The sequence below is a fragment of the Genypterus blacodes genome, unplaced genomic scaffold, assembly GCF_046128005.1.
Source record: "Genypterus blacodes isolate CSIRO-AG114 ecotype Tasmania unplaced genomic scaffold, CSIRO-AGI_Gbla_v1 ptg000152l_1, whole genome shotgun sequence".
In the NCBI taxonomy this organism is placed as follows: domain Eukaryota; kingdom Metazoa; phylum Chordata; class Actinopteri; order Ophidiiformes; family Ophidiidae; genus Genypterus; species Genypterus blacodes.
In genome coordinates, this window is record NW_027466954.1 from 791472 (window position 1) to 802500 (window position 11029).

The following is an 11029-nucleotide window of genomic DNA, read 5'->3' on the forward strand; positions in this document are numbered from 1 at the left end:
CTCTGTGGTTGCATTGAATAATTTATTGACTGGGTGATGTGTGGAAGTTTTATTTCCAGACATGGAATAGAATGATCCATCAGTGAATTAAGTGACATCATATTGTTTTTCACACTAAATGTAGGTCCAGTATCACAACAGTAATGTAAGTAAACAGTACAGCGTGTAACCTGCACTTGTTTGTGTTCTTGGTGTGTGTGTCTGTGTGTGTGTGTGTGTGTGTGTGTGTGTGTGCCTCTGCAGATGGGTGTGGGCCTGGCACTGGACATCCCTGCACTGATCTCCCTTGTTTTTGTCCACCACCGAGGCACAATGGCTGGAAAAGCGTGGGATGTTTGGGGGTAATCCTCCTGAGTCACCAGTGGGCCTTTGCTGTCTCTCTTTGTTTCCAGGCTCATCGCTCACTGTTCACTTCCACATCAACACACACCAGCAATCAATACGATTACCCAATGCACTTACTGTATATGTGCAGGCTCCAGGCCCCTGTGACCATGCATTAGATAAACAAGTATACATCAAACATAATCCATACAATCACGAGCATCCTGCTGTTGTGTACAAACATACTTTCACCAGCCATCCACCGTTATTCTGAAATAACAACACATTTAAGAACAAAGAGTTTAAGTTTCATCTTTCAATTTATTGCTTATGCCGTCTCAACATGGCCGTTTGCAATTAAAAATCTGTGATCCTACGGAAGGAACCCACACCAGGAGAGGTGGCGCCCCAGTCAACGTGCTGGCGGTAGTCTCCTCGCTCTAGGAGGTACTGGTGCCCCCTGTAGTTGGGGAGGTCGTAGAACACCCAGGCACCGTCGGTCACCACGCAGGAATAGGCCTCACGCAGCTTGTAGGTGTCGTACACTGAGGGGCAATCCTCGGAACACTCCACCACCTGACCCCCGAAGTCTGGCCTGTCGTACAACCTCAGCTTCCATGCGCTTCCATAAACCTGACAACACCAGACAACAATAATTTACAGAGTGAAGTATATTAGCATGAAACAGTCTGAATTACTGTTTGTAGAAGCACAACAATAACAACTTCTTGGTGTGTTTGAGAGTTGACTGTCAATGTGTGTGTGCTCGACATGGACTCGCCCTCACATGACTACCGTGAGCAGCTGCCGAGGACGATGTTGTACTTTTTACCCCACTACATTTGCATGACAGCGACCTTTGAAATATCAATAATAACTCTGTCCTAATTTTCTAAACTTTATCCCTTCTTCCTTTTCTTCCCCTTCAGTTCTTCAGTTCCTTCCTTCTGTCGTCTGTCCTTCTCTACTTTAGTGGAAAGTACAGTATCAAAAAACCCAAAACTTAACTGCTTGCTTGAGGACTATGAATAAGGTTTTGCTTTGTGTACAACCTCTCAAGTACAACACAACTCTAACACAGCTTTCCCCCATGGTGTATGTTGCCATGTAACAACTGTGGGGCCTCTTACGTTCTTTATGGCTCTGCAGGATCTGACGTTGTCGTTGAAGGCCATCCACTGCTGGTTGTCGGCGTAGTCCCCGGGGCTGAGGACGTACTGGAAGCCCTTGTAGTTGGCTCTTTCATAGATCACCCAGAAACCGCTCTCCACCCGGACAGAGCTGCAGCGGCTGAAGTACGTGTGCAGGTCGGCACAGTCGCTGCTGCAGTTGTAGCAGCGGCCCTGGAACCTCTTCTCCTCGAAAAATGTAATCTGTGGTGGCAAAGAAGAAAAGAAGGATCGGAATGTTTCAAGTCGACTGAAGGAGCAAAGCATGAGAACATCTCTGAGTGTTTTGTGTTACCTTCCCCATTTGGATGCGGTGTGGATGTCACTCCATGCTGCAACTCCATCAACGTATTTATCTATGACGAAAATGTGCAGAGTGCAAAAAGTCTTTGATACCCAAATGAGGCCCGCTGACATATCAGCAGAACGGCTCAGCAGTGTTTGATTTCCCTTTGTTCCAGCCCGATGATGACTCAGTATCAAACACATGCTGGAACAGGGAGGAACAACATTGGCCTCCCGGATGCCCCCTAGGGAGTTCATATTCATGCTGGAGAGTCATAGCCAAACCACTATTGATTGGCTCTAAGTTAGCCCCAAGTCTTGGCACACAAGTCCCAAGTCAGGTTCAGCGTCACAAGTCAAGACTGACAGGCCAAAGTCCAGATTTGAGTCCTAAACTTGTCATAACTACAGGATAATGTTGACTCTGTTTGGGGGAAAGTATTGAGTCTAAGTGGTGCCAAAGTTTCACGAATTCATTAAGCCTCTTTAATCTTTAAATGATCATGACATGATGGACTGAAGCCCAACAAGAGTCATTTAGCAGATTAGAGGAGGAACAGTTTCGCCACCTGGACAAAGTCTGTCTTCATCTAATAATACACTGAGCTCAAGAGAGAACACTAATAAATGTCTTATTGTTCTGGATCTATCATGAATGAGCCTCCAAGTTGTACCTATTGATCCTCCTTCCTCCTGTCAAGGTGCTTCACAAATATCACTGTCTTTAAACACAGTAAAGAACTTAAAGGGTTAAATAAGTGTTATATAGTCGGCTTTTGAGGGTGAAGGTCAATTATTTATTATTTGCATGATTCTTACATCATTGCTTTTCAACTCTGTGTATTCAGAGGGCGGCCTGGGTTCAGAGGAAAACGGCTGATTTGCGTCGTCCAAACTAGATTGTTCAGTGAGAAAAAGCTGACCAGCCTCCTCATTGTGTGAAGAACAATGGCGCAGGTGGTCCGTGGGTTATAAAGGCAGCGGGGTGTCCAGGCTGCAGCGACACTCACACCTAGGCTAGCAAACACCATGGGGAAGGTAAGGCTGCTCGTGTTGCTCTGCGTCTGTTGGGCCTCTGCGTACTTCTACGGAGCATTCAAGCAAAACCAGTGAACGGCGATCATTCCAGGAGCTTATTCCTGTTCTCCTACGCCATTCTTGACAAAATGTACAATGACAATGTCCGTCTGTTTCCAGATTATCTTCTACGAGGACAGGAACTTCCAGGGGCGCTCCTATGAGTGCAGCGGGGAGTGCTCTGACCTGCACTCCCACTTCAGCCGCTGCAACTCCATCAGGGTGGACAGCGGTGACTGGATGGTCTACGAGAGGCCAAGCTACAATGGCTACCAGTACTTCCTGAGGAAGGGGGACTACCCAGACTACCAGCGCTGGATGGGATTCAACGACTGCGTCAGGTCCTGCCGCATGATCCCTATGGTAGGCTCCACCCATGTGCTCCGAGACTAAACGTACTTAACGTGGTTTCTTGGTCATTTACAAAAAGCACCCGGTCTTTTCCGCAGCACCAAGGCTCTCACAGAATGAAGATCTTCGAGCGCTCCGAGTTCGGAGGCCAGACGATGGATCTGACCGACGACTGCCCTTCCCTGTTCGACCGCTTCCATTACCACGACATCCACTCCTGCAACGTGATGGACGGCCACTGGATTTTCTACGAGCACCCCCATTACAGAGGACGCCAGTATCTGATGCGCCCCGGCGAATACAGGCGCTTCAACGAGTGGGGAAGTATGAGCGCTCGAGTGGGATCCATCAGGCGCGTGGCTGTTTAAGAGAAGCTGATGTAGACGTGATGTTCACGTGAGGTACCACCAATAAATCCATCCATACAACACTGCCTGGGCTGAGGGTTGATTACATGAATAAAGGCTCTCCTCAGATATGAGCGTGGAGGTCAGAGGTCAAAGGAGAGACTCGGATCTATACAGGTGAACTAAACCCGACCAAGCTTCAGCTGCTGTCACAACTATGACTCCTCAAGATTAGGATCAGAATTTACTATTTACATAGAGACTCTACATGTTCAGGGCAGCTCTGCTAAGTATAAAAGAACATTGATCCAACATCGAACAATTAAGGCACAGCCAATTCAACAAGGCAAACATTTTTATTCAAAAAGTTGATGCTTTTACATTTAAACACCTGGAGGCAAACTCAGCTTCAACTAAAAGTCTTAAAAAAGGGAAAAAAGCGGCAACAAGCTGCTGTTTCCTATATTAAGAACTGATTATGTATCAAATATGTTAAATGAGTAAAGGAACTGATTAATGAGGATGGAAGGAAAGGTTTCAGTAGTGTGTGTGTGTGTGTGTGTGTGGTCACCCCTACAGCTGGGGGTCCAGAATGGCGTCCCCTGCTGTTTCAGGGGAGTATGGCAGATAGTAACGGTCTCTGCGGCTGTTGCGTCGGCGGAAGTTTGGCCTCAGATTGAACATTGAAGGCTGAAACATCTGATTCTGCACAGAAACACAGAGAGTCATGGAGTCACTCAAGCTTCAGCAGAAAATAATGTAATAATAATGTGAGATGGAATAAGTGGAGATCAGTTAGAGCTAAGCTTACGTTCCAGCTCTGGACTGACGGCTCTGTTACCTTCCCAGAGATCCAGGGCAGAATCCCCTCAGTCTGATGGTACACAGGGTACGCTGGCTGCACAAAATGCTAGAGGAAAAGACAAAGTTACTTCCTGTTCACACCATCGCCCATCATGAGTCAACAACTGTGAGTGCTTCAGGTACCTGAGGCTTTGTGTCCTCCGGGGCCTGAAGGGGAGGCGGGGCGGCGGCTTCGTCGTTGTGCTGGTACGGCTGAGCGAACATGACTGGGCTGGAGGCCACCGGGGCCTGAACACACACACACATACTAGAGCAGGTGAAATATGTGTCTGACTGAACTAAACCGTGAATCTCAGCGGCTCCTGGTGTGGAATTCATGTGACCAACCTGGACAACGTTCCATGGGACCTGGTTTGGGACACACTGGGGAGAGGAAGCCAAAGACCGGTGAGTACACGTTCACACTCATGCTGCTGATGCACCAACACTGCTTTCATGCATTCATAATTATTTTGTTCACATTCATTCTGAATTAAAAACTAAACTAAAACCAAGACCTGTGTGTTTGAATCACTGTGTGGCAGCAGGACGGACATTGTGTCTAAACTGTTTACTCTCCGTTTAATGATCAAACATGCTGCAAATGGCCAAAATTCCTGTCAGACCAGCAGTATTTTAGGGGTCTCCTCTTGTTTGTCCCTTTTGGATTCAGTGTGTCTGACTTGTAAACTCAAGGGATGGACCTCAATTGCTCAACTAAGCTGATTGACTTGAGTGAACCCTGAGTGGAGCTGACCTGATACTGGGAGTAGGCTGCTGGCTGGTAGACCAGTGGAGGCGACTGGGCGTAGACCAGCGGAGCACAAGCAGTCTGCAACACAAGAGACTTGACTCAACTACGACCCCTGGTGTTCAGGCTGGAGCGCTACAAGCTTTATATCTGTATCCCATAAAGGCAAAGTTGATATCAGTAAACATCTGAAGGGTGAGCAGATTATAAGAGTGAGGACTGACAGGCGGGTGCTGAGCGTGTGTGTTCATGGCGGGGCTCTGGTGGAAGTACGCCACGCCGTTGTGGTAGGTGTAGGGGAAGCCATTGGTGGTGGTCATGTAGAGGGACCTGCAGTGTATCGGCGTGGACGTGGCAGGTTCCACGCCGGCCACAGAGACGCTCTTGGCTGAGAAGGAAGGAAGGAAGGAAGGAAGGAAGGTAGGAAGGAAGGAAGGAAGGAACACACACACACAAATAGAGCGGTTAACTTGTTGCACCTTTGAGGGACCGACGTGTGGCTCCTGGCACACACACTGTCCTCACCGTGTCCTGAAGCTTGGCGCTTGTAGACGGCCGGGCCGATGTTGACCTTCTTCTCTTTGATGTAAACTGTGTCGTCCTTAAGAGCAGATACAGTTTGGTTACGAATGTGCAACACAAACCAAACAATCCCAGCCTTTCTTTACTTACGATGAGGACTTTCATGGCATCCTCGTTGGTTTCAAACGTGACGAAGCCATATCTGATCAAAACAAACAGCGTCACCTTTGATTGGAGCGTTTCTTCACGTTTCAGCTGAAACTTTAACGGGTCAAACCTGTGAACTCACCCCTTAGACAGGCCGCCGTGATCCACCACAATCTTTGCATCTTTCACAGCGCCGAACGAAGAGAAGATGCGTCTCAGGTCGTCTGCGTTGACCTACAAACACACACACACACATCAGACTGCACTTGTATGTGAACGTAGCACATGTGACATGAAGCCTGAGGCGCTCTCTCACCTTGTAGTGCAGTCGGCCCACAAAGATGCGGTTGGGGATGACAATTCCGGAGGCGTACAGGCTCAGGTCCTGATGGGGTCCACTGTACTTCCCTGGAGGGGGGCAACTGGGGGAGGGGGTCCTGCTGCTGCTGCAAATCTGGGAACAGACAGGAAACAAACTATTAACACACAACTACTGATGACTTTAGACTCAAAGGAATAAAACATTATTTGCAGGGGTTCTTGTGATGTCCAGTTTGGGCTCAAAATGACGTCATGTTGATCAATAAATCTGTTTACGTGGATGCACCTGATCCGTGTAACATAGCAACAGTCAATTCCGTACTTCCTTCCCGGTTTTCCAAAGATATAGAGGATCAGTTTCTAACCCTAACACTTTCGACAGCGTTCTTCCTTTAAGTATTAAACCCATTTACGCTGAATGTCTCCCGTACCTGTAGACACTGAAAAACAAACTTAAACTAACCTGCGCTCTCTTGTTGTTGTTACTTAGTCTTGGCATAACTTCGTCATAAACTTAAACGTCATTAAATGTGACACCATTTGGAGCGTGTACATACACACGCAGTCTTGTCGGTGGTCAATGTTGAACCCGGCGCCGCCATGATGAAGGCAGCCAGGCAGTAATGGCGGACTCTTCATTAGTCACGGCCTGTTATTAATACAGGTATAAACTCCTGGGCAGAACTTTCAAACACTTACAACTGCTATTTAATTGCACGGTTGGTTTAAAAAATTTAAGAGGACATTGTTGCTTCACAATCCAACTAATCCCGCCGCGAATATATGAATTAAAATGAAACTAGCGGCTTTTATCTTTATTAATCTGTTCACGATGACGTAAATGGCCCCTTAGCTAACTTTGAAAAACACTTGCTAGCGACGAGTGTGAGCCATTTTTACTCACCGTTTGTGTTTCCACTTCCATTACGAACAACTACAAAGTGATTTAAAACATATAAAAATACAACAAACTGTTTATAACCCGACAGACTGCAGATTAAAGACAATCAGCGAAGTGTCCGCTCGAGATCTCCCGCTTAAGCCGAACTGCGCCGAGCGAGTGTCGGACACGCCCACCGGCCGAGTTCACTAACAAACTGCGCAAAGGTTACAGGAAAAACAGCATTTACACTCAGATTTACTACCAAACAAAATATCTGCACAGCTTTCACGTTTACTTCACGCCAGCTGTAGTTTTTTTTTTTGTGGCAGCTGAATCTTAAATTTGTTTTTAGAGTCTTTTTCCTCTCTACGTGAAACGCGACGGGTGGCCTGTCGGGGCGCTGTTTCACCATATTCAATAAATCGGTGCAACATCAAAGAAATAACTGCTTTGTTTTTTTTAACGTAATATAAGACTGCAACACAAAGTTTAGATACATTTAGATTCCACTAAATGCAAGACTTAAAACAAGAGTTCGTTTGTAATTTACTTCAAACATTGCTCCCATCATTCTCCTACTAAAATAATCTAAAGTAACCTCTCTCAGTGTGGCTCCCACTATCTGCTAATGCTTTGAGAGGCTTGTCAAAGACTTCATCTGTTCCATTCTAGCTCACACAATGGACACGCTGCAATTTGCAAACTGTAAAAACACTTCCAGTGCCACATCTAACCTTGGAGCCCTGAAGGGGGAGAAGAGCAGGGTCTATGTTTTCAAATGATGTCCTTAACCTGGCCGCTTATAGGCAACAGGCCATTTTAATAAGCCTGGTCCAGAAAATGTCCATTTACATTGCGTGGTACACTTTACTCTCAGAAGACTGAAGGGAAGAGGCAGGATGATTCTGGCTTATGCATTAGGTAGTAAAATAATGTATAACTCCAGTGTTTAGAGCGATTCAAATGCCCAAACAATGCCAACAACATTCACAATTGCAATGACAGTTAAAGTAACTCAATATCAATCAGAAATATTATTAGATAAGTCAATATCATAGAAAATACTCACAGGAGAACAAAGAGGAGCAGCTCAGAGTACAGCAGAGGAAAGAGCCGCTAATCAAAACACCTGTGACTAATTTAGACATGGTGCTGGATTTCTGCCCCCCCAACAAAAAACACATACTGCTTTTAAACATATATATTCTTGTCTGGGGTATTTATCACGGTACATAATGAAATATACCAGTAAATATTCTGCACTATTTTTAAAAAAGTTTGTCTTATTTCAGTGCAGTTCAGGTGAGTTTAGGCTCATACAACATGCGACATCATGGGGTGGCCAAAAACTAATAAGCCTTAAAATGTGTAAAATGTGATTTTATTGCCTAATCAGAATTAATCAGAATTTTTTCTAATTCTGAATCTGAGGAATATAATATAAAGAATATGTAAATAAATAAATACATTTATTCCACATCCGATCAATACCAAATAAATAGATAAATAAACAATGTTGACGTAATATCCTCTGCATCAGACATGTATTAAATAAATATTCAAACAAACCGTATAATCATCATATTTATCATTTGTCTGCTTTCCAATAAAATGAGCGAACATTTCCACCAGGAGGACAACAATACATGAAACAAAAACGTAAAGAAGATAAGACACAAGACACAAGACACAAGGTCAAAGGGCACAAAGGAATGTGGTAGAAGGAGAGAAGAGTAATGACGAGCAAGCAAAGGGAAGAAGGAATGAGGGGATGCGGAAGGAAAAGAAGTAGCAAAGACAGATGAGAAGAACTTGGGAGCTGTAATGTGAAAACATGTCCACGTGGTGGCACCATCGTCTCAATCCACATTCAGGGATATTTTCCTCTTCCTCTAAATGCAGGAAACTGTTTTGTGATTTTCTTTGTCGTGTCTGTATTGTGATGAGCCACTTTGGATTGAGCGTACAAGACACTCAGAGCTCTAATTCCTCCATGGTCGCAGACTCTCTCCTCTAAAACGCTGTCATTTGCATTTCAACCCTCCTCGACAAACACTTCATCCACCTCCCTCAGTGCTAAACAACAGCAACAAGCTGAGCGAGGGTCTCCATCATAGAGAAGAGAGACCTGTAATGAACGGACACATCGTGAGCAATACTGAAGTAAATAAACACAGGACGAGTTTTGTTTCGTTGTATATTCAGATGGAGCCTATTTTCAGTGTTGTGGACTTTCAATCGTATCAGATGAACTGAGGAACAAATAGGACAGGACAGAGCGATATTAAGGAAATAAGAAAGCAAAAACAAAGGATGGAGGAAGGAAGGAAGGAAGGAAGGAAGGAAGGAAGGATTATATGCTTGGGAATAAGAGAGAGGAGAGGATTTGACCTCCTCTCCTTCTTTTCTTCCTCCACTTCTCCTTCCATCCTCTTTTTCCTTTTTCCTCTTCCTCTTATTCCCAAGCATATCATCCTTCCTTCCTCAAAGAGATCAAAGAAAAGGGAAGTAAAGAAGAAGGAAGAACATAAGCAAGGACAGAGGAAAGGAAACAAAGAGAGAAGGAAAGCTGTGCTGCCCATCATTCGTTTCCAGATTTGGTTAATTGTGGAGGTTAGACTGTTGCTCTGCGGTTTCAGTTCGATTTCAGTTCGGGATTCATCTTAATTCTGGCATAAAGTGGTTGTTTAAACCAGATGAAAGTGGTTTGGAATAGGCCGAGATACACATGGCATAAACCAGAAGGGGGTCATGTTTCAGGTCAGATGAAGAACACAGCCCCAGTCAGCCAGTCAGTCAGCCAGTCAGTCAGTCAGTCAGTCAGCCAGTCAGCCAGTCAGTCAGTCAGTCAGTGAGACAGACAGCGGAGACAGAGGTCGATGAAGAATGAGACATAACAGAAGGGTTTGAGCGAGCCTCTGTAATTACTCGACAAATCTCTGATTCCCCTCCTTCATCTCGCCGCCTATTTATAGCTGCTGCATTCCTCTGGGAGAATAAAATGATCCGTTTGCAAGAGCACAATGCCAGAAATAACGGGTTGGGACAAACGCTTGGCGAGGCGTGGTAGGGCCTCACTGACCATCGCCCCGTGTTCCACTGTGGCTTCAGTCTCACACACACCCCAAGACAACAGACAGACCCAGAACCCTTCAAACTCAACTCAAAGATCCTGCTGCTAATATTTACTAAACATCTGAACACAGGATTTTTAGTTTAGAAATTAACTTTTTCCTTCTATTCCACTGAACACACACACACACACACACACACACACACACACACACACACACACACAGCTTGGTATCTGTGAGTACTCAGGTGACTCCGGCGCTCAGACCTCCCTCTGCGCCCGCTTTGTTTATGATATAATCACAGGGCTTCACTGCTAAATATGATCAACTACGACATGTGGCTTTGTGTGTTAATGTGTGTATGCGTCATGTGTGTGTGTGTGTGTGTTTACATGCGACTGTGTTTGGGCTTTCAGAATGAAGCCTTTCCTTTTTCACTCTGTTCTCTGTCAACCATCATTTATCAAGACAAAACAAAGATCATATGCTGCCCACACAGGCCTCATATGCAGCTTATTCCCACCAGTATTTCATATCATGGGGAGTGTGTGTGTGTGTGTGTGCGTGTGTGTGTGTGTGTGTGTGCGTGTGTGTGTGTGTGTGTGTGTGTGTGTGTGTGTGTGTGTGTGTGTGTGTGTGTGTGTGTGTGTGTGCGTGTTTGTGCTTTAAATCGTCCGCCTGGGAAAATGCACGACTAACCATCTCATGTATTTATCTACTCGACTGTGTGCACAATGGTGACACAGAGGAGGAAGCAGAAGAAGGAGGAGGAGAGCTCATACCTCCACCAAGACCTCTTTTTTTTTATGTCTTACTTTCTTTTCTTCTTTTTGTCAAGGTAGAGTTCCTTCTGCTATCATTCCAGTGGCCAATAGATGGCAGTGTAGCACGGCTGAGCAGTGGAGGAACCCCGGCACAGAGCCCAGATTGTGGGG

At 45.4% G+C, this 11029-nt stretch overlaps 3 protein-coding genes across 6 annotated transcripts; 1 reads left to right on the top strand and 2 right to left on the bottom strand.

The window, feature by feature from the left end:
* Positions 1-681: 681 nt before the first annotated feature.
* Positions 682-1797, bottom strand: LOC143012640 (gamma-crystallin M2-like). 2 transcript variants are annotated; one of them, XM_076165874.1, is made up of 3 exons: positions 1789-1797; positions 1455-1697; positions 682-957 (listed from the first exon to the last, which is right to left on the bottom strand). In XM_076165874.1, the coding sequence occupies exons 1-3, from the start codon at positions 1795-1797 to the stop codon at positions 682-684; spliced, it is 528 nt and encodes a 175-aa protein (XP_076021989.1). The 2 variants fall into 2 exon arrangements, with proteins under 2 accessions (XP_076021989.1, XP_076021990.1); XM_076165875.1 differs by having other exon boundaries at positions 682-936; positions 1437-1697.
* On the top strand, positions 1349-3574 carry LOC143012639 (gamma-crystallin S-1-like). 3 transcript variants are annotated; one of them, XM_076165873.1, is made up of 3 exons: positions 1349-1357; positions 2976-3218; positions 3305-3574. In XM_076165873.1, the coding sequence occupies exons 1-3, from the start codon at positions 1349-1351 to the stop codon at positions 3572-3574; spliced, it is 522 nt and encodes a 173-aa protein (XP_076021988.1). The 3 variants fall into 3 exon arrangements, with proteins under 3 accessions (XP_076021988.1, XP_076021987.1, XP_076021986.1); XM_076165872.1 differs by lacking the exon at positions 1349-1357 and adding an exon at positions 2808-2816; XM_076165871.1 differs by lacking the exon at positions 1349-1357 and having other exon boundaries at positions 2952-3218.
* Positions 3575-4126: 552 nt separating this feature from the next.
* On the bottom strand, positions 4127-7062 carry LOC143012621 (protein boule-like). Its single transcript, XM_076165846.1, has 11 exons — positions 7042-7062; positions 6133-6270; positions 5959-6050; positions 5820-5871; positions 5673-5748; positions 5372-5535; positions 5154-5228; positions 4745-4780; positions 4541-4645; positions 4365-4427; positions 4127-4258 (listed from the first exon to the last, which is right to left on the bottom strand). Exons 1-11 carry the CDS (start codon positions 7060-7062, stop codon positions 4127-4129), a joined length of 954 nt encoding a protein of 317 aa, XP_076021961.1.
* Between the last annotated feature and the right edge of the window lie 3967 nt (positions 7063-11029).

What these genes read in the sequence shown, in the direction of transcription:
- LOC143012640 (XM_076165874.1), bottom strand. An exon ending in CCTGCAGAGCCATAAAGAAC is followed by an intron (nt 958 to 1,454) that starts GTAAGAGGCCCC and finishes TGGTGTTGTCAG; the next exon opens with GTTTATGGAAGCGCATGGAA.
- LOC143012639 (XM_076165871.1), top strand. Translation starts at nt 2,952, where the DNA reads ATGACAATGTCCGTCTGTTTCCAGATTATCTTCTACGAGGACAGGAAC. An exon ending in CCTGCCGCATGATCCCTATG is followed by an intron (nt 3,219 to 3,304) that starts GTAGGCTCCACC and finishes TCTTTTCCGCAG; the next exon opens with CACCAAGGCTCTCACAGAAT.
- LOC143012621 (XM_076165846.1), bottom strand. Translation starts at nt 7,062, where the DNA reads ATGGAAGTGGAAACACAAACG. An exon ending in TCCCATGGAACGTTGTCCAG is followed by an intron (nt 4,646 to 4,744) that starts GTTGGTCACATG and finishes GTGTGTGTTCAG; the next exon opens with GCCCCGGTGGCCTCCAGCCC. An exon ending in CGTCAGTCCAGAGCTGGAAC is followed by an intron (nt 4,259 to 4,364) that starts GTAAGCTTAGCT and finishes GTTTCTGTGCAG; the next exon opens with AATCAGATGTTTCAGCCTTC.